Source organism: Mycetomoellerius zeteki, unplaced genomic scaffold, assembly GCF_001594055.1.
Source record: "Mycetomoellerius zeteki isolate Tzet28-1 unplaced genomic scaffold, Tzet1.0 scaffold933, whole genome shotgun sequence".
NCBI lineage: Eukaryota > Metazoa > Arthropoda > Insecta > Hymenoptera > Formicidae > Mycetomoellerius > Mycetomoellerius zeteki.
This window is the reverse complement of record NW_017257972.1, coordinates 17,470-38,224: the sequence shown is the minus strand read 5'-3', so window position 1 is coordinate 38,224 and position 20,755 is coordinate 17,470. Positions and strand designations below refer to the sequence as shown.

Sequence of the window (20,755 nt, the reverse complement as noted above, 5' to 3'; positions counted from 1 at the left end):
TATAACAATTACGATAAACAATTGACAGACGTTTTGACTTTTATTCGACTATTTTTTATGATAAACAAATAATTTTAATTAAATAATTTTAATTATATAATAATTTCAGTAAATTTCATTACGCGATGATAATATTTAAGAGAATACAACATTTTGTAATGAATCAGTAAATTCAATTAAATTAAATTAAATTAAAATAAATATAATGTAAATAGTACTATATATATATATAAAACATAGTCCCTATTTGGAATTCCTAATTGCACTTTTAGGTAGAAGAAGAACTCTCAATGAATTATGTATATCTAAAGCATCCTGTCATTGTCAGTAATCTATAGATTTTATCTTTGCATATATCTTATCATAATCCTTTACCAATATCACCTTATTTCACGCACAATACATTTTTTCTATGCACATTTTCTATCTTTTATACATGACATATATTTCTTTTTCATACATATATACGGACGATTCTGTTCCTTATAGAAGTTTATTATTAGAAGATAGTGATTAATAATTATACTTATTTTGAATATTAAAAATACTATTGTTTACTGTTTTTAATATTCAAAATAAGTCATTTTTGGCATTAAATTGGCCAATATTAAATTAGATTTCTATAAGGAATGTCAAAAATGTAACATTAAAATTTTATAAATTTATATCTTTTTATAAAGTGCAAATGTAAAAAAAATTTGAAAAGAATAAGAAATAATTGATTATAAATTTGACGAGGAGTCGTCCGTATTTGTCTCGATTTTCACAGTGATAAGAGCCCTTATCGCAACTAAAGTAAAATCTGACGAATTTTCCAGATGTCGGACGATGATAGGATGTCTCTTACCACTGCCGTCAGCGATGATGACGACGGCGAGAGTGCTATAAATTCGCCCTATCGGAAGCAGACCGGCACGGCTGCAGCTTCGTTCAATTGCACCGGTGCAGTTCGGAAGGCAGGGTACGTCTCTCCTACGTCTTTATTTTTTAAAAATAATGAGCCTTGAGAATCTGTATATAGATATCTCGCATAACGTTGACATAGATATATGAAGGCCACAAACGAAGATCAATTTAAGTCATGCTTTTTGCTCAGTTTCTAGAATATCGGATCGGATTGAGATTATCGGACTTTTAATCGAATATTATAAATGATAATAACAAATTTCTACAAAAATTATATTTATACAAAAATTACTTCCTTTCGTTTGTTGTAAATTGATTCAGATTAGCATATAAATATGAATATACTTACATACGAATGAAAGATGAAAATTTTTTTATAATAAACATTTATCATTATATTATTTGATTAAAAATCCGGTAATCTCAAAATAAATTTAATCTGACAAGACAAACGGAAATAATAGAAACAACAATAAATATAATATATAAAGTTATTTTTTAATATAATTGATATAATTTTAATAAATTTAAATATAAGAAAATGCGCTTTGGAATTTTTAGATTTCTCAGCGTGAAGAAATGGTTGTTGCGCAAGAAGCATCAGATCGAACTGGCTAAGAAGAGAGGCTGGAGGGGTTATTGGGTCTGTTTGAAGGGCACCACGCTCCTCTTCTATCCCTGCGATTCACAGGAGAGTAGGGCCATGGAAGCAGCACCTAAACATCTGATCATCGTCGACGGTGCAATCATGCAGCCGATTCCCGAACACCCAAAGAAAGATTACATATTTTGCTTGAGCACCGCATTTGGGGACGCCTATCTATTCCAGGTAACAAAATTTTAACGCGACTTTGCCGTAATCTGTAAAAAGAAATATACAAATAGTAAAGGAAATGTTATAACTCGCAGATGTATATTGAAAAAGTTTTTCGGTAATGAAATATTCTTTACTTTTTAAACTTTTAATATATAGTAGAGATCTTTAATAAATCAAAATGAAAGATGAAAACTACACTTATACATAACCAACCTAATTCGTGTAGCTCGTACATAGTTTTGCTGTTTTTACGTACGAACTTCTTAATCACCCTGTCGAATATTATCGCAAATAGTACGCCAATTAAACTTGGAGTAAGACTGATGTAGGAAGTACTATACACGGCAAATTATTGGAAAGTCAGAGGGAACAATTATGCCGGCTCAGTTTGATCTCCGTACTTTAGTAGCCCTCGTGAGTGCATTAACCGCGTGAATTGCTAACTAGGTGTATTTAATTAACCCCATCTCACGAACTCGTTCCCGGGTCACGCAACACGGCGAACTTTTAATAGTCCGCTGCCGCTACTTAAAAGCTTGCCATGACTTTAAATCACTTGGAAGCGTGAGCGACATTGCGAGCGACGATCGATCAGCCGGGCGAAGTTTGTCGAGGGGGAGAAATATCGAAGGTCCGAATTCTGGTTCAGTGAAAAACATGGTATATTCGTATTGTGTTTAGGCGCCGTGTCAAGTGGAGCTGGAGAACTGGGTGAACAGTATTCACTCGGCGTGCGCCGCCGCGTTCGCGCGTCATCGCGGCAAAACCGGCACGCTGCACCTGCTGCAGGAGGAGATTTTCCGCCTGGAAAAGGCGATCGAATCGGTACGTAGAAAAAGTTGACTGATGTAATTTTGTCAGGCTCAGTTTATTCTACAGAAACATCAAAAGTTTAGAGAGAAAAAAAGCTGATAAAAAGAAGCTGATAAAAGAAGCTGATAAAAAGAAGCTTATATATGAAAGAAAAGAACTATTTATTGAATGTGGGAGAAAATCTTGCAATTTTTTCATCATCAACTTATTATCAATTCATTAAAGAACATTTTATAAGAATTTTACAAGATTATAAAATTTTTCAAGTTTATAAAACAAATTAAATATTTTTAATTTGTTTTATAAACTTGTAAATAATCATTCATGAAATATTTTTAATCATGTTTTTATTTTGAAACTTGATGTAATTTTTAATAAAAGGAAAGGGTAGAGTAAAGTGGGTCAATAATCGTACTGATTGTTTGTAGGACCACAAGATGAAGCATATGGCGGATCTTCAGCAATCAGTGGTTTCCGATGTCGACACCAAACAGCAGATCAACAATCAAATAGTACAGTGGGAGGAGAATCTGGAACGGCTCCACTGTGAGCAATTCCGCCTGCGGTGCTACATGGCCAGTTTGCAAAGTGGCGAACTGCCCAATCCAAAGGTAAGCACGAACTTCATTGAAACGTCAGCTCCGAATGCAATATAGAATATTAACGCTTTTGTAGATCGGTAACTCGTACTAGATACCCAGATAACATTTATGTTGCATAAGATATCTAAAAAATGTCTTTTAGGATGTCTAAAAGACGTTCTTTTAGATATTTTATGCAACATGCATGTTATCTGGGTACAGTTACTTTGACCGAGAAAAGTCTCACATTTTGTATCTCTCATATTTATAAATCTCGTATTTTACATGTTTCATATTTTACATTTCTAAAATATATACATACATGTTATGATTATTCAGTAATTTTTTTGTTGCAATACAATAACATTTTCTTGCGTATAATTGTATTTGAAAATGTTACTCATCAAAAATTCATAATAATATAAAATACTTTGAATATTTATATTCCGTAAGAATATATATATGCCTCGTTATATTTCTCTTACAATTTTGTGAATAAATTAACGAATTTATATGAAAATCAATATTTCATAAATATTCTTCATTTGCGATATATTTTTTATTTTCCCGATTTAAACACATTAGCTTGCACAGTCGCTTTTATGCAAGTGTTCCTATATCGCGAAAAAGAATTCAGAGAATTGTTGTCGAATTAATTCTTGCTCATATATACGGAAAGAACAAATTTACTGAAATATCTAAAAATTTAGTTAAATACAGATCTGAAAATAATTTTATTGAATCATCAAAATATAAAATTATATAGGAAAGCACAAACAACAAGCAATGCTGTAAACAATTTTAACATTTTAACAATTAGCTTGAGCGTTCTACTTTTTATTATGCTTTGAGCGTCATACTTTGTAATTATTTTGATAGCAAACAAGATTATTTTCAGATCTGTACTTAGTTCCCAACAAGAAATGATTGGTCGATTAACTTCGAATCGATGTGATTCAACGTCAATCGATGTCGAATCGATGTCGTTCAACCAATCATTTCTGGCTGGGTTAAATTTTTAAATACTTCAGCAAACCGTTCTTTCCGTGCACATACGCGCGTTCTTATCAATCGTTATCCAATGCAACGATGCGGAATGGACATATTACGCTCAATTCCAATCGCAATCGAACGGAACGCTGTGATCTGGCTGTAAACTTTTGCCGCTTTCGCGCAAAAGCTGGTTCTCTCTCGACTTCTCACTGGAAAACAATATTACATGCTGCAATCTCTCTGCGAGGGTTGCTGCAATTGCTTGAAAAAGAATCGTCTCTCTCGTTGCCCGCACACGCAATTAAGATTCATTGGAGGTCCATCTGCGTCGCGCTCATCTAATTTGCACGATTCGTTATGAGTGATATCGATCGTCGAGAGGGAGAGAGAAAGGGAAAACCAGGTGGCCAGGCAATATCCGATAAATTAACGTTCTCATGATCGTGGCAGTCAAGTGATTTTACTGACAATGATAATTCATAATCAGTAAATTGTATTGGAATAGGCAATATTTTACAGAAGGACACTTTATTCTTTTTATGGCATTTTTTTAAGAGGGATATATTTCCGAATGACAACCATCGCTTTTGGATCTTTCTACATTATTTGAAAAGTCTCTTAAATCTATAATTCTATTTTTTTATGGCTCTTCTTTCGACAAGGCACATTTCCCCGAACGATAACCAAAGGTTTTGGCCTATTTTGTGTTATCTAAAAGAAATCTCTTAACACGTTCCGTAACGGGCCAATTAAATGACTTGATCACAACGCTGCGTAGGTTACCTATATTTTTGTTTGCATTTGTTAAATAACATTTGTTTCACAATGATTAAAAAAATTACAAAAATTATTATAAAGAAAGGCCTAATATATCATTATTGTATTATATATCATAACTATGTATTCACGTATGATATAAAAAAATATATTTTAACTACATTTCTTTTTATAGTCAAAATGTCAAATGATCTAAATGGAAAGTTCAGTGCGAGTTATCGGTGATTTACGCGCGGCATGGAATGTGTTAAACAGTTAAATCTATAAAACTCCAAAAATTCTTTTTCTTTTCGAAGGCGAATAACTTATTAAGATAAGTGAGTAGCTTGATCCAAAACTAAACGAGCTATGTTCTCGCTTTTCCCTCAGAGTCTACTGACGCACGTGTCTCGCGCTACAAAGCAAACGCTAAACAAGCTGGGCGTGTTCACGGTGTCGTCCTTCCACGCATTTATCTGCGCGCGTAGCCCGTCTTTGCTGAATAATTTATTGGCGGGTCGCGGAGCGACGAAGAGACGACCACCCCTGCTGTCGAGATCGAATAGCGGCTCCAGTAGGCGCTCGCTGCAGATCTCGTCCAGGGACGAGGAGAAGAGCGTGAAGGTGTCCGTGCCGGAAAATCAGGTACGATCGTCAGGACACCGGGTGAGTTGATCGACATTCTATGCTTCCGTTACGCTTAGAGTACAATAAGGATAAGACGAGCGCGACCCGGTGTTTCCTGTTTGTTGTTTCAGCTGGTTTCGGTGTTCCTGCGTGACGCTATGACCGTGGAGGAGTTCCTAGCGAGCGCGTGCACCAGGAAGAATCTCAATCCGATGGAGCACTTCGTGCGTGTCAAAAAGCGCCGGGATATGGAGGACCATAATTACTTTGTGCCACATAGGACTGATTTGATAGAAACCTATGTAAGTTTGACGGGTCGAAATTGGCGAACTTAAACTAAGTTTGAGGAAATGATTAGGAAGGTTTAAAAGAAAATATCCATTGCGAATAAAAATAATTAAAAATATCACTACTACCTTGGATATAATTGAACAAAATTCTGAAAGTTTTTAATAACGCATTTTAATATGATTTAACATACAAATAAAAAAATTAGAAACTTCTTTGGAATATACGAAAAAATTATTTTCTAAATAATTGTGTGCAATTAGATTAATCAAATAGAAAATGGAAATATTTGCGTTAAAAAGATTGTTTTCCATTTTTTTTAAATAATCAAGTATTTTATAAAATGAATTAAATTGTTATGATTTCTAATAGTGATTTTTTATAACGAAAATTTAACGTAACTTTTTTACTGCACGCAGTTGCATACGCACGAAATCGTGGAAGTCTGTGCCAAGATTTTATATCAAGTGGAATTGCAAAGAAACACTTTAGAACAAATGTGGGGCTTCTCCGTCGAGGCGGAGCTCATAGAAAACTCCGATAGGCAGGATGAGCTCTGCTGCTACGTTAGTAGAGTGGAAGACAAGAGTGTCGCCATGCAAAACGGTAAGCACCCCTTATCTAGGACAACGTCTAACTAAAATAAACGTCCCTCGAGTGCAACGATTAGAAGTTTCGATCGTTACAAGGTCTTTTTATTTCTCGTCATTTGTTAGCGATAATTTTTTCTTATTGTCAGCCTCTATTATATCTAAGCACTGTTGATCCTTTATTAATTGATTAACTTTACGTGATAAAATTTTGAAATAATGAAATTAATAATAATAAAAAAATTAAATTAAATTAATTAAAAAGTTAATTTAGCTTTTACTAGAATTAGTATTTATTTTTTATTAGAATTAAAAGAGTAAAGAAATTAGCAAATTGTGAAATTAATCTAGATAGGTTTGTGTTATATTAATATATCAAACGACTCCAAAGAAATAAAAATGATGTCGTGTTGTAAAAGACTATCTCGCTTATTCACTCTCGATTTAATTTCTTGCGGATCTTAGAAGATGACTTATGTCAAGGTCCGATCGTATTAATTTTTTTAGACTGCGTCGGCGCCAGGATGTGCAAGGACGCCATTGAAAAATCATCGATTTCCCGCGCATCGTCGCTTGCTCGTTGAACAGAGTCTCGTGCTTACGGTTAAATGAAGCGCGTATAATGCGTGTAAAAAAAGAAATATGTATAGAATATAAAAATATATATATATATTGCATATATGTACGCACGCCGGAGTGGGACGATCTTAGGGCCGCAGGCGCGAACAAATCAGAATGACATTTAGCGCCGCCTTTCCGTAAATCCTGTCTAAATTTATCGGGCAGCTTGCTCGTTAAACACGACCGAAGGGAGCGACTTATTATAGTTGCGAAAGATACCGAGCTGAGCGGTTGGATCATCTTCGCAGGCACATCGTGAGATAGCCGCGAGAAAAATGTCAGTCGGAATTAAAAGATACTTATACTACTTAAAAGATACAAAACAGTAGTAATTAATGTTTTTATTACATTGCAAATCCTAAATTTATGAGTGTTGGTGATAAAAATACTTGGACGATTGTCTATAAAGTGAAGATTGTTAACGTTAACGATGAAGACTGATTATACAATTCTGTTAATCTTCGAACGTTGTCAATCAACGATAAACATTTTATTATCGACGAAAATTTTACGCTTGCAAATATTCTTTTCCGACACAAATCCTCTTTAGAAAGGATAAATTTTCACGTGGCGACTCTGGTTTCAGGAATCATTAAGGGCGACGAGATTATGGTAATCAACGGCGCCATCGTGAGTGACCTGGATATGATGTACTTGGAAAGTGTTCTACAGGAGGAGGTGGGTCTCTGTATGATGATGCGATCCTCCAGGACGGAGCCACCGGATCTCACAGGCATTATGCGAGTTACCGATGACATAATTGAGAGTCTGGTCTGTCCACCGCCGCCTACCGACCCGCCAGTAATCAGCGAAGAAATGATTTCCGGTCTGATTGTGCCGGCACCCGGATGGAGTGAGTCCTTTCGTTCTATTCTCCAAGAAATTGTTGCATTAAGGGCTATTTTTATTACTGCTATTACTGAAGATTATAGTACTTCTAAAGATGAACCCATTAAATTAATGGGACATGTAAATCATAAGAGTAAATTACGTGAAGAAAACAAAATACATCAAGGCATGCGATTAATTTTTTTGTTGCTAAGTGCGGCGCGATTTATATTTTATTAAAATGTGGCGACAGCGAAGCAACGAAAGTTGTTTTAGATCAGATATTGGAAAGTCGATTTTCTGACGCAGTCGAAATTAAATCCGTGTAACATAATAATTAATTAAAAAATGTTTTCGCCTGTTTATTATTTTTATAAGAAGTTTTATTTCAAATCAAAAATATATTGTTTCTTCCAATAGCAAATTATCACAAATAGAAATCATGCGTTACTTTAAATACAACGAAATCACTATCAATAAATTATATAGAAAAAATTATATTATTAATTAATATAATTATTATACACGAACTTTTGTGTATTATAGTACATCTTAATGTAATGCGAATTTCATTTCATGATACAGGCAAGGAGAACATTATGCAAGAATGCTCGTCAGCCAGCCACGCGGATAACAAACAAAGCTCGCGCACAAATTCCTTTGAGATTGAGAACCTTTTGAAAACTGCCGAGCAAGTGACAGTAATCTGTCGTTCTCCAGGTGAGACCAGAAAGTCAAGTCCCACCGGAAGCGTAGTCAGTTCCCATTCACAGGCTCTCACACCAAGCCGACAACTAAGCGACGCTGAGAAACTGAAGAAAGTGATTTTAGAACTGATTGAGACTGAACGGACTTACGTAAAGGTAATGAAGATTGAATATTATAATTATTATAGATCGATGATTAGTATATATATATATCGATATTAACAAATTAATGGGGGCTGATTAATGAATTTCTTCCTGTTTGTTTCGTAGAATTTAAATAATTTGCTGGAGAACTATTTGGAACCCCTTAAACGCGAGACCTTCTTGTCTAACGCAGAGATCAATGCGCTGTTTGGTAATATTCAGGAAATCGTCACGTTTCAACGACAGTTCCTGCAAAATCTCGATCACGCTATCGAGATGGAGGCCGATTTCAATAGTTTTGACCATCCGAGTCAATTTAAGGTGCGCACTTTTGATTCAAATCTAATTACATAACTCATAGTTTATTTATTTGTTCAATAGTTAACTGTAAACTGATAAAAGCAAAATTATGTTTTACAGATCAAGAAACTTAGATTAACATATTTAAAATTTTTAATTATTTTTAAAACGATTTAAAATTTAACTATTTAAAAAAATTATGTAAAATAATATTATATAGTTATTAATAAATATTATAATTATTAGACATTCTTAGAAGTTTTTCCTCGTATTTCTCTTAAAATATGAAAAATAATATACATTATTATTTTAACAGCACAGATATATTAGTATCAAAATTTAATATTGCACTAAATTATGTTTGATTAATGAGCTTCGAGGCTGAAACTCATATCACTTTTCATGGCTGTTACAGGGAGTCCTGTTTTCCATTGGAAGTGCCTTCTTATATTACGTAAATCACTTCAAGCTATACAGCTCGTTTTGCGCCAGTCATTCGAAGGCTCAGAAAGTTTTACATCCAAGTAAGTTTCTTCTTGAAATACCTTGATCTCTTTTTCGCGAGTGCCGACCTTCACTTCCTCGTCCATATTAATACGCCTGATCTTTCGCAATCGATAATTCACTCGCCGGGAATAACTTCAACCTCAATCGTTACTCTCTATAAAAGTTACTCTCTATAAAAGTATTGTATCCGGAAAGTTATCCGATTTATTATTCGTGTCAACCTTCCGCAAGTGGATGACATTTTTGTGCCGCTAGAGGCTGCGCCATTAACCATTCAAAGAGAATGCTCGGCCATTTTCCACGTCATGCGCCTATTATTCTGCAAAATTTTACCTTATATTTTCTGAAAATTTAATACGCTAATTAAAGTGTTGCATTTGCCTATTCAATTTTAAATGTAACAATTTTATGCAGAAATGTCCTACAATCTAAATTTTAATGACAGGCCGGACGAATTCTTTTTTTTTCCTTTCGTGCAAATCGCATTTCTTATTATTACGACGGAACGAAGCAATCTCCCGATAATTATCTAAGATAATTGACAATTTCAGACGAGGGAAATCAAGCTTTACAAGAGTTCCTGCAAGCGAGAAATCCCCGGCAGCAACACTCGTCGACCTTAGAATCGTACTTGATAAAACCTATACAAAGAATACTCAAGTATCCGCTGCTGTTACAGCAGCTTAGGAATCTCACCGATGAACGAAGCGAAGAACACCAACACTTAATCGGTAATTATCACGACGCTGTGCGGCCGTAACGAACAACTTAAGACGCTATTAGGGATTTAATCACGAAAACGTGTAAATTACAGAGGCGCTCAAAGGTATGGAAAAGGTGGCGGAACACATAAACGAGATGCAGAGAATTCACGAAGAGTACGGCGCTATTTTCGACCACCTGTTCAGGCAACACCAAAAATCCTGCAAACAGGTGAGTCGATCCCTAGGGAAGGAAAGTACAACAAACATTATATAATAATTTATTCGAAAATTAGTTAGACAGATGTAATTTTCAACTACTTTGCATATTTAACGAGTGATAACGTTGTATACCTTTCGAAAATATTATATTTTATAATTTAAATAAAAAACAGAACCCTCTTTTAACTTTTCTTAATTGTTATTGTTATATTTTACGTTGAATTTAGAATCTTGTTCTGATTACGTAATTTTAATATAATTTTATATAATTTGTAAATTTAAATTATATTATATAGAGAATAGTTTAGAATATCGTCGATTTTCTTGGCAGCCGATCGACTTAAGTCCAGGCGATCTTTTGTACTACGGCGGTGTCGAGTGGCTCAATATTTCCGACTTTCTCGGCAAGATAAAGAAGGGTCTCGAGTTACATGCGATGTGCTTCGTGTTTAAATCGGCCGTCGTGTTCCTATGCAAGGAGAGGTTGCGACAGAAAAAGAAGCTCATGGTCAGTGTCCATATGACCCATTTTTCTATATCGATGAATGGATCTTCGTAATGCTTTTAATACTCAAGAAGTCGTTGTGTCTATCTATTTTTATAGGGAGTTTCAACGAAGACTAACTCAAGTGAAGTAGAGATCATCCGTTATCAGGTGCTAATCCCGGTGACAGAAGTCCAGGTCAGGGCCAGCTCCGCTAAGGATATGGAGTCCCACTTCTTATGGGAACTGATTCATCTAAGAAGTCAATTACAAAGGAGATCGGAGAAAGTATACGTGTTATCCAACAGGTATTTTCCTAAAATTCTTCTTATATCGATTGATTATAATTACTGAATTGACGAATATAAATTAAAACAAATCTAAATAAAAACGAGCGAAAATAAAAAATTCTCTAAAAAAATAAACCATCTCGATTTATTAAATTTAATAATAAAATATAACACAGTTGACCTGTATCCATGACAATTGATTCATAGCCATGATTGCACTTGACTGCAATCAAATACGCTAATATAGTTTTACGGCCGTTATGAATTGAACAGGAAGATTAATAAGAAATATTGTTAAATTGGGAATAAATTGCTGCTAAATTAAATAATATTTCGTTTATTTAATTAAATTGTTTTCATTTTGCAAACCAATATATTCCGCTACACTTTTTACATTCTTTTTTAAAATCTATATATACATACAGTGCTTTCTTTCTTCTAAAAATATTTGCTGACAACATATATAGACTGATAATGTTGAAATGGTTTGACAAATAAATAGATAGAAGATGAGATTCTAAAAGAGGTGATAACCAGTCATACTAACAGAATGTAATTGGATTTATTTTTCATCATTGTACAAATGATTAAACAAGTAAGACAATCTCCTCACCTGACGTTGCCTCAAATTTTCATTTACAGTACGACAGAATTCCGTAATGCGTTCCTGAAGACGATCCGGCAGATCATCCGTGAGTCGGTGAGAAATATGAGTATACCTTCGACGAAGCAGAACCTGAATCAGGCGCCGATGTCGATGGCACCGCGAATGTCGACCGGTCACGTGGAAAAGTTTAACAAACAACAGATCTGTCAGGGCCAGACGCAGAACGGAAATGGCCTGACGGGTACGCTTTCAAAAAAGGCGATGAAGCAGCAGCTGCTGTCCAGTTCGCAGAAGCGCAAATACAGCCACTCGAAGCAGCCAGTGGAGCACGAAAGCTCGGAGGATAAGGATCAGGAGGACGCGCCGGTTCCCCAGCAGCAAACATTTCGCTCCAGGAGCAAGACCATAAGCGATACTTCCGGTAAGATGAACTCTCGTAAGACCCAAAACAAGTCTTAATTTTAAGCAAAATCTTCCTTGATGCATAGGTTCTGATATATAAGCTTATAATCGTTAATTATTTATATTCATTAATTGTGTAAAAAAGTTTCTTATTTATCGCAATAAATTTATTTACAGTTTTTCAGCACATTAACATTTTACTAATATGATGCCGTGCATCAAAAATTGTCAATTAATTTAATTCGTATTATTCCAGTAGTTTAATTGCGTTTATAAGTTCGGAAAACCAAATTCGGCGCGCAGTTTGAAGGACTACAAAATATTGTTTATGTGCAAATTATAGCATGTATATAATTCACATTAAATATTATTTAAAGCATTAAAAGATCTAGCTTCGACCGGTATAGGCTTCTAGTTTATCAATTGTGGTCTCACATATACGGTCCAAAAATAAGTTTCTTATCGTTTCTTATTTATATTTTAAATTCATTTAAAAAATATTTAAGTTTATAAGATAATAAAAGCACGAAGCGATGCAATATTCAATTATAATAGATGTTATTATTAACAAATTATTCAACGCTTTATTATTCTGGATTTTAGGCGAAGCGAAGGTCGAGATGGATTCGGGTACAAAGTCGGAAGGTGAGGAAGACTCGCAGGCTTTTTTAGGCGAGAAGAAGACGACTCTCGGCCGCACACCTAATCATCTGACGCTGAGCACTACGTCGACTATCTCGGCGGGAAGTACTGGCAGCCAGGCTAGATTGATTCAATCTTCCCATCAGCCTGAGAATTACCAACCCATTACCGTCAAGGAACTTGGTGAGTGTATCATTCGTTAGTATTTTTGCGTCTGCCAGAATTTACATCAAAGCTATTTTATTATTAATTAATTAATGAAAATTTATATATCTCAATTAAAACTTTTTAAATTTGGTTAATAACTAATCAATTGAAATCTTTCAATCTCTCATTAACGATAATAGCAATTAAATAAATCTACCCCAATTTATCAGTTATTAGTATTAATATTAGTTTATCGATTTCTGTTTTAATTAATATGAATGAATGGAAATTTTCAATTTTTAATGAAATCCAATAGAATTTTCGATACGCAATAATTTTTATTTGAAAATTATTTTGCGCTAATTATATTTAATATTACACGGAAAGAAAAAGATTTTACTGAAAAATTTAAAATTTTGAAAAAGAAAGGTCTAAAATTTTGCTGAATACGGATCTAAAAATAATTTTGTTGGGCCATTAAAATAATATTGGAAATATTGTTCGAAACTAGTTAATAAAATATCAAATTTTTTCGCAGATTTGGTCATCATTTTTAGTTTTCAATATATTTATTTTAATGGTTCAACAAAATTATTTTGAGATCCGTATCCAGTAAAATTTTAGACCTTTATCTTTATAATATTTTTTTATAATATTAGGACATTTGTAATAAGTCAAATATATATATTTATATATTTTATCAGATATAATAAGATTTATCGTTTTACTCTCTTAAAAAAAAAACACGTAAAGCATTAATCCTTAATGTATCGCGATAGGATCGCCGATTTGGAAGCCACGGGAGCTACCCTCCCTGGGGGAGGCCACCACGTTGCCGCGCAAGGGTAAGTCGGCCGGCGAGTTTGCGGACATGAGCTCGAGCCACAGCGCCTCCCGAAAGTCTCTGATAGAAATCAACAATTCTGCTCAACAACCTAACTTTAATAATCACGTTTAAGTTGAATAATATCGAGGCTGACTCGCTAACGATAATACCGTTAAGTTCCGCCACCGCCATTAAACGCGATCGGCACCACCACCACCACCAATACCACCACCACTACTACCATTATCATCACCAACGACATCACCTATCATCACCAAGCGTAATACACAGAGATAATTATTCGATTATTGCGATTACTACGATAACGATATGTGAGGGACACGCATCCGCCGCCCACGTGGAAATTCGCGAAGACTGCGCTTTCTCCTTCCGCTCTCTTCCTCATTTCGTCTTCCAGCAGGAAATCCGTGTTCGCGTGCATGTGTGCGACGCAGTCGATTGCACCGTTTGTACGGGAGCAAGCGAGATGCTCGATCGGGCTTCCACCTCGCTCTGGAGAATCTGATAGAATCCGAGTATCTTTTCCTCCTTCGTCGCGTCTTTTGGCGGTCGACATATTTAAGTAACTAAATCAATAAATAAAAAAAAAATAACGACATAATATTAAAGTTAAGGTAAAGAATGTGTCATTAAATTAAGATAAGAATGCCCAATTTATGATAAATAGTTTTGATTTTGACAATCGTAACGCGGATGATCCCGAAGTCGTAGAAGGTCGAGGCGATGCCGAGCAGATCGCTGGCTCTGAAAACGAATAATCCAACGGCGAATAATAAATTATTAACGAACAGCCGCTCTAGTTCTTCGTAATCAAACGTCGATCGTGAAAGACTGGAATAATAGAATGAATAATGGAAAGTCCCTGAGCTCCAAGATGTTTGCTTCACTTAATGAATAGTTTAGGTTCAATTTTTTTTCAGTCGTACGTTCTATACACATCGTTTCTTATTAGCTTCGTTTCTCTGTTTTTATTACAGCTAACGTTATAATTGCTATTGTAACATTTAGCTTTAATCTTAATAGGCAATCCCTAAAAGCGTGCGTTTGAAGTTAAACAAAGTATGAAATTTTAGTATCCATTTTTATATGTAAAAATTTGTTTATAAACATGAAGAAGATGATTTCTTTCATATCGATCGAGCATTTATATATAAAATAAAGTGCTTGCCACTCTATGTAGCAATCTGTACATATAAAGTACACGCAGAAAAGGGAGAAGTTCTAAGGCGAGATTAAATAATCGAGGTTGTAAGCGCAACGTGCCTGAGAGACTTAAGAACGATGGGTCGAACCGTCGCCTCTCGGATGTCTCCATTTCATAGCATCCATCGGCATAATTTTAACATCGCCGGAGACGATAATTCGCGGTCGCCTCTTCGAGAGTCGCCAGTGATCGAAGGCGTCGTTCCTCGATCGAGCTGTCGCTCCTGTTTCCGCGTGGACGGCGGCGCAGACGATCCGGAAAAGATAATCGACTCTGTATATAATGTAATGATATTTATCGTCACACCGCGTCACTATAATTACACGTAACCATGTTCGCGATCGAACGCTCGCGCGTAAGCGCGCTCGTTACGTTGTTTCCCATCGTTCCACCACCGTTCTCCCACATCCCTCTCATTTTTTTATTATTATACAAAACCGTCGTGATGCGCGTCACGCCAATGACGATCGCCGGATGACGCGAGGACTGCGAGGGCAGTGCGAGAGAGAGAGAGAGAGAGACTTATAAGATCCGCATTCGAAAAAAAAAAAAGAAGAAAAGAGGAAGAAGAAACGGAGAGATCGAAAAAGCGATTCGCGCGCGTAGCGAGTAAGTCTTAGCAACTAAAGAGAAATCAATTAAGATATGTTGTGTATATGTATATATGTATATATATAATATATATACATATATATATGTATACACAAAAAATATATGTATACATACTTATACATACGGAGTACTATGTGAGAGAGAAAGAGAGAAAGGATGGATTTATGAATCGGATTGTAACGTCGTCCACGGTCCCCTCCCCCCCAAAAAAAAGAAATAAAAAAACTATTCCGCCGCGTGTTAACCTGTTTTCAGGGTCGAGCATCCTCGCCAATATAGCAGACTTTATTTTTAACGTTATTTAAGATACAAGAGAGCGACTGAGCAATCGAGAGAGTCTATATGTACGTATGAGAAAGAAAGAGAGAGAGAGAGGGAGAAAGAAAGAGAGTGATAGAGAGAAAGAGAGTGAGTGAGTATGGTGCTCGAGACCGAAGCTGCGAGATGAGATGCACCGGCGTAACGAGATGCACTAAAGGCCCGTGAAGGTGTGCAGGGAGAATGAACGAGAGAGAAAGAAAGAAAGAGAGAGAGAGTGAGAGAGAGAGAGAAAGAGAGAAAAGAGGCGCACACTCGTACTTTAAAACGTACATATTGAATTTTAGGGACGGCGAACGATATCGGCACCGAAACCCTTTACGATAATCCGACACATATACCGCGTTGTTAATGGGTATTACGATAAATTAAGAATGGTATCGAGGGATTAATACGTGTAAATTAGACGACAGAAAGTATCCACATAGACGTATACTTACAACCAAAAAAATATGTATAAATAAAAAATATATATACACACATATTCACACATCATACACATGTTTTCATACGTGACATGCAAGTACTTATGCACGATTGGTGGTGGGAATTGAGGGTGTTCTCTCAGAAGATAAGAATATTTTCTCAAGACTCTCTTTACGAAGATTATTCCAAAAATGGTTTTTTTCTTGCTGATATCTCAAGATATTCCGGGAATATCCTCAAGAATTTCTTGAGACTCCTAAGAGCATTCAGAGAATATTCGGAGAATATCCGGAGAACAAGAGCGTTCGAAGGATATTCGTCAAGAAGAGAAAGACATTCTGGATATCCCGTCACCTCGCATGTTGCGAAACCCGTATGCATACTCGAGGAACGTGGATGTCGCGCGCAACGTGATCGATCAGTTTTATCGAACACGAGAGGAAGACGTTCGCGAATTTGCGGCGATCGCGTTTCCTGAATAGGACAATAAAGGAACGGATCTGACGACGTTTGAGGCAACGTCACGTCGACGCGCCGGTTCTCTCGCTCGAGGAAGTCTCCGACTTTGGTATTGTTCTTTTACCTATTGATTCATACGGTTCCAGCTACGGAATTAGCGTTGATCACTGAAACCGACTAGCGGATTCGGAATCATACATTGCGAGCTTAGACCTTCCTCGACGACAGCTCGACGTTACCTCAGGTCGCTTGGATCTTGCTGAAATTGGGTATCGACACCTCTATGCCAGTACCGATTGCGTCTTTATGATATCGCTTGCGATAATTCTCGAGAGACTTTCTGCAACGATACATTAGTGGGAATAAATTAAGGTACCGTAGGGGTGTACGGAATTATCATTTAGAGATCGTTAACGTCTTCCTTCAGCGTTCCAAATCGATGATCGTGAACAAATAAAGAATTTAATTGCCGATTAATGAAATTTTATATAGTCATAGTACTGATATACGCACATATTCAGCACGTTGTTATTCGTGACGATTTGTAATTCGAATGAACGTGCGTCTCATTATAGATTTCGTGCTTGAAGCGAAGCGTATAATATTTTGATATTATAATATTGTAATATTACGATATTATAATAATATAATATTATACAATGTTATATTATATAATATTATAAGTTTATACAGATATACGAGAGAGATCGTGCCGCCGATGCTGCGCGTAACATCTAGAAAGAGAAAGCAGAAAGAGACTTCGTTCAAGAAATTTGAAATTGATCGACGAAGAATCACTAAGAATTTAATAACGTGACGAATTTTCCGCATTAATGCTTTTCGAAAAAGGCGATCGCGTCGATACGAAAGAAAAAAAAAGTCGCGTTAATATGTATTCGCGAAATCGCGTCAATTATTAGTATATTTCCGAGGAGTGTAATTATACGAGTATCTACTAATTATACCGGATGGAATACTATTGTACAGTGTGCATAGGAAGGCGAAGACGGGGGACGGGTGACGCGTTTGATCCTTTCCTTTTCCTTTGTGGCGGGCCGCGCGAGCCGCGGGAATTTTATCCGTGACATTTAATGAATGTTTTATCGAACGCTGTAATATTGCTTCCATCTCGAGCGCGTTACCACGCATCTGGTGTGCGTGCTTTAACACAGATTTCTTACGATTTTACGAATCCACCGCGGATACCTGAGACACGTTGCTTTTGCGAAATCGCATTAAGTGGTAAAATTCGTCGGCTTGACTGCCAGTCGATTATCAATATCGTTATGCGATTTTACATAAATTTTAATGCTTTTATTCGTATCCGTTGAGTTTCATTGTGTAAATTCGAGCAGTATTAATTTTTAATAGAGGAATAATTAAATTTATATTTTTAAAGATTGCAATATTTTGTACTTTGCTTATATCTCGCAAATTATTTATTAAGTTGTCAGTAACCCGAGGAAAAATGTTTCTTTATATATATATATTATATATATATTTTCTATTATATATATTATATATTTTCAGGAAAAAGAGGGCGGGCAGTCAAGAATGTATAATAGGGATCGATTTCGTCTTGTAAATTCTTTTATGCCGAAAAATCGATCGTGCGTTCGCCAGATTTATCTTGGAACATGACAAAATGATCAAGGATGACAAGAGCTCTTTCTTCTTTCTTCCGTTTAAAATCGAGTATGTCATTACGTACGGATCCTGCTATCCTACGCAAAAAGAATCTCTAGGAAGATAAAAGTGTTAGAGAGAATCGGATTGTAAAATCGTGACATTTAAAAGAAATTTTTTCGGGGAGACAAGTTCTTCGAAAAAAATGTCAGAATCTTCCTTTCTTTTTTTATCGAAGAACGTGTTGGAAAAGTGTGACGAACGTGGTGCCAAAATTGCCATATAGCAATAATTAGTAGGATTAATATCAGACTGATTCATAATAGTGTTCAAGCACGGGAGTTCGTCGGAAAGTGAAATCTTAATGAAGATTTATCGCCAGACTTATCGCGACTAATAATCGCGTAACTTGGGCGATTAACTGCTGGTATTAGTAATCACTGACTAATTATGTCCAACTCCAAAGACGCGTACAAAAAATTTCGAGTTACTCTGGAAGAATTAAGATATTGCTTAACACATGTGAATGAACGGGAATTTATGTAGAAACTTGATGCATCAAAAGCAAGATAACATTATTATCTCGAATGACTTGAACAATTTAACGCTGCGATTCTACACTTTGATTTTCCTGAATAATCACTTACGATAAGCAACGAGTTCGTTAATCGTATCGTAACTTTTACGAAATATGAAGTTATTATTAATTTTCGCTCGGTTGAACGAAATGGCACAAAATATAGGAAACTGTCGTCTGAAATAATGACGCGAATTAAAATCATTTTATTGTTTTGTATAATTTAAGTAATTTTTCCTAGGAAAAATTGAGACATTTCTAGTTGCTTTAAAATTCGATTTTGTTCTAATTATTTGATTAATTCATATCGAAATATTTTTAAGCACTAAAATCTGTTTGACCGAAAGTGAGATTTCTCTTAATTAGTCTTAATCTCTTATTTATTCTGATCGGTCCAATTTCAAATTGTAACTAATTACTTGATACTCGTTGATGATAACAAAGAGGATGGCAGGAACGAACAGATACTCGTCACGTAGACACGTACACGTGGACACAAATTACGTGCGATCGCGTGAGACACATACACGAAACAGTCACACGAAATATATCTAATAAGGCATCGGTTAAGATCTGACAGCGAAAAAAAAAATAAGATACCTACTTACTAATTACTATAGGCGAGAACACACGTGCAGATTTAAGGAAAAAAATTTACGGAAGACCTTCTGTTGCTCGAATTATTGCATTGTCTACTATATATAAATTTTATTGTATAAATTCTGTCAAGAGAGAGGCGCGCCTCCGAGCGAGAGTCGATGTTTCTTTTTCTCCTCGACCCCCGTATCCTTCCCGTCGAAGGACCTACGAGGACATTCGAGAAAGAGAAGCTGAGGAAAGTGCGTGACGCGCCCGAGGAGTCGCTCCTGCGCGGATAATAGCGATTATAATTAAGTTACTATCGCGATATCGAATGGTACTGCTTTTAGACGACATACAAAGTTTACGATCGTACGAAAATTTTTCTGTCTAAAGTTTCGCGGAGGACAATCTTGGATGTCCATCTTAGATGGTCTGCGATAAACGCGAAGTCGATTTATCTTTTTCCACAATATGAACATTATATCTCTGATAAATATAAAGTCCATTTCATAGCTGTGTAAACAATGTAGTAAGCACGATTGTCTCTTGTGCATTTGGAGTACGGATGCTTTCTTCTCTCGTATCTATAATATACGTATAAATGACGAAAAGCCTCTCGTCGCCGCCACCTTATCGCAGCCAGGTGTCCTCTATTCAGAGTTAATCGAACTTAAGATAGTGCGCCTTATATTATCTATCTTTATCTTTTCATTTAAAAAATTTCGTAAAAACATGATATCAAAGGTTAAGGTTCATTCAACTATAGACATTTCTAAAGATACGCGTAGAAATGTATGTTGTATCATCTCCAAAAATCATTTGTTTCATATTTACGTTCGCCGAATCGTGGAAATTCCACATGCAAAATATAATAGATAAAATATATAAAAAGAAAAGATTGAAAAAAGATCGAATAGCAGATGATATTATAATTCTCTAATATTTAATCTTCCATAAGTTTTTCTTTTCATTCAAAAAGATGTAATAATAATATATTCTGCAGAGAAAGCGAGTTAAATAGTCGTTTAAAAATTAGATACACTTTCGAGAAACTTTTGTATATCGATACCAGAAATTTATTTCTGGATATCTTGATGTCTATTGAGTATTTGATTGAAAATAGTCCGCGAA

At 35.6% G+C, this 20,755-nt stretch overlaps 1 protein-coding gene across 1 annotated transcript in view; it reads left to right on the top strand.

The window, feature by feature from the left end:
• Positions 1-15,742, top strand: part of sif (guanine nucleotide exchange factor still life) — a 44,995-nt gene extending 29,253 nt beyond the window's left edge. The window contains 18 exon segments of the mRNA XM_018460339.1: positions 819-961; positions 1,468-1,735; positions 2,405-2,548; positions 2,965-3,147; positions 5,257-5,511; positions 5,625-5,795; positions 6,201-6,387; positions 7,579-7,845; positions 8,406-8,683; positions 8,798-8,992; positions 9,387-9,495; positions 10,030-10,209; positions 10,293-10,411; positions 10,733-10,909; positions 11,006-11,193; positions 11,818-12,203; positions 12,788-13,009; positions 13,753-15,742. Coding sequence (XP_018315841.1) covers positions 819-961; positions 1,468-1,735; positions 2,405-2,548; positions 2,965-3,147; positions 5,257-5,511; positions 5,625-5,795; positions 6,201-6,387; positions 7,579-7,845; positions 8,406-8,683; positions 8,798-8,992; positions 9,387-9,495; positions 10,030-10,209; positions 10,293-10,411; positions 10,733-10,909; positions 11,006-11,193; positions 11,818-12,203; positions 12,788-13,009; positions 13,753-13,931 — 3,651 coding nt within the window. The 3' untranslated portion in view covers positions 13,932-15,742.
• The last annotated feature ends 5,013 nt before the right edge of the window (positions 15,743-20,755 follow it).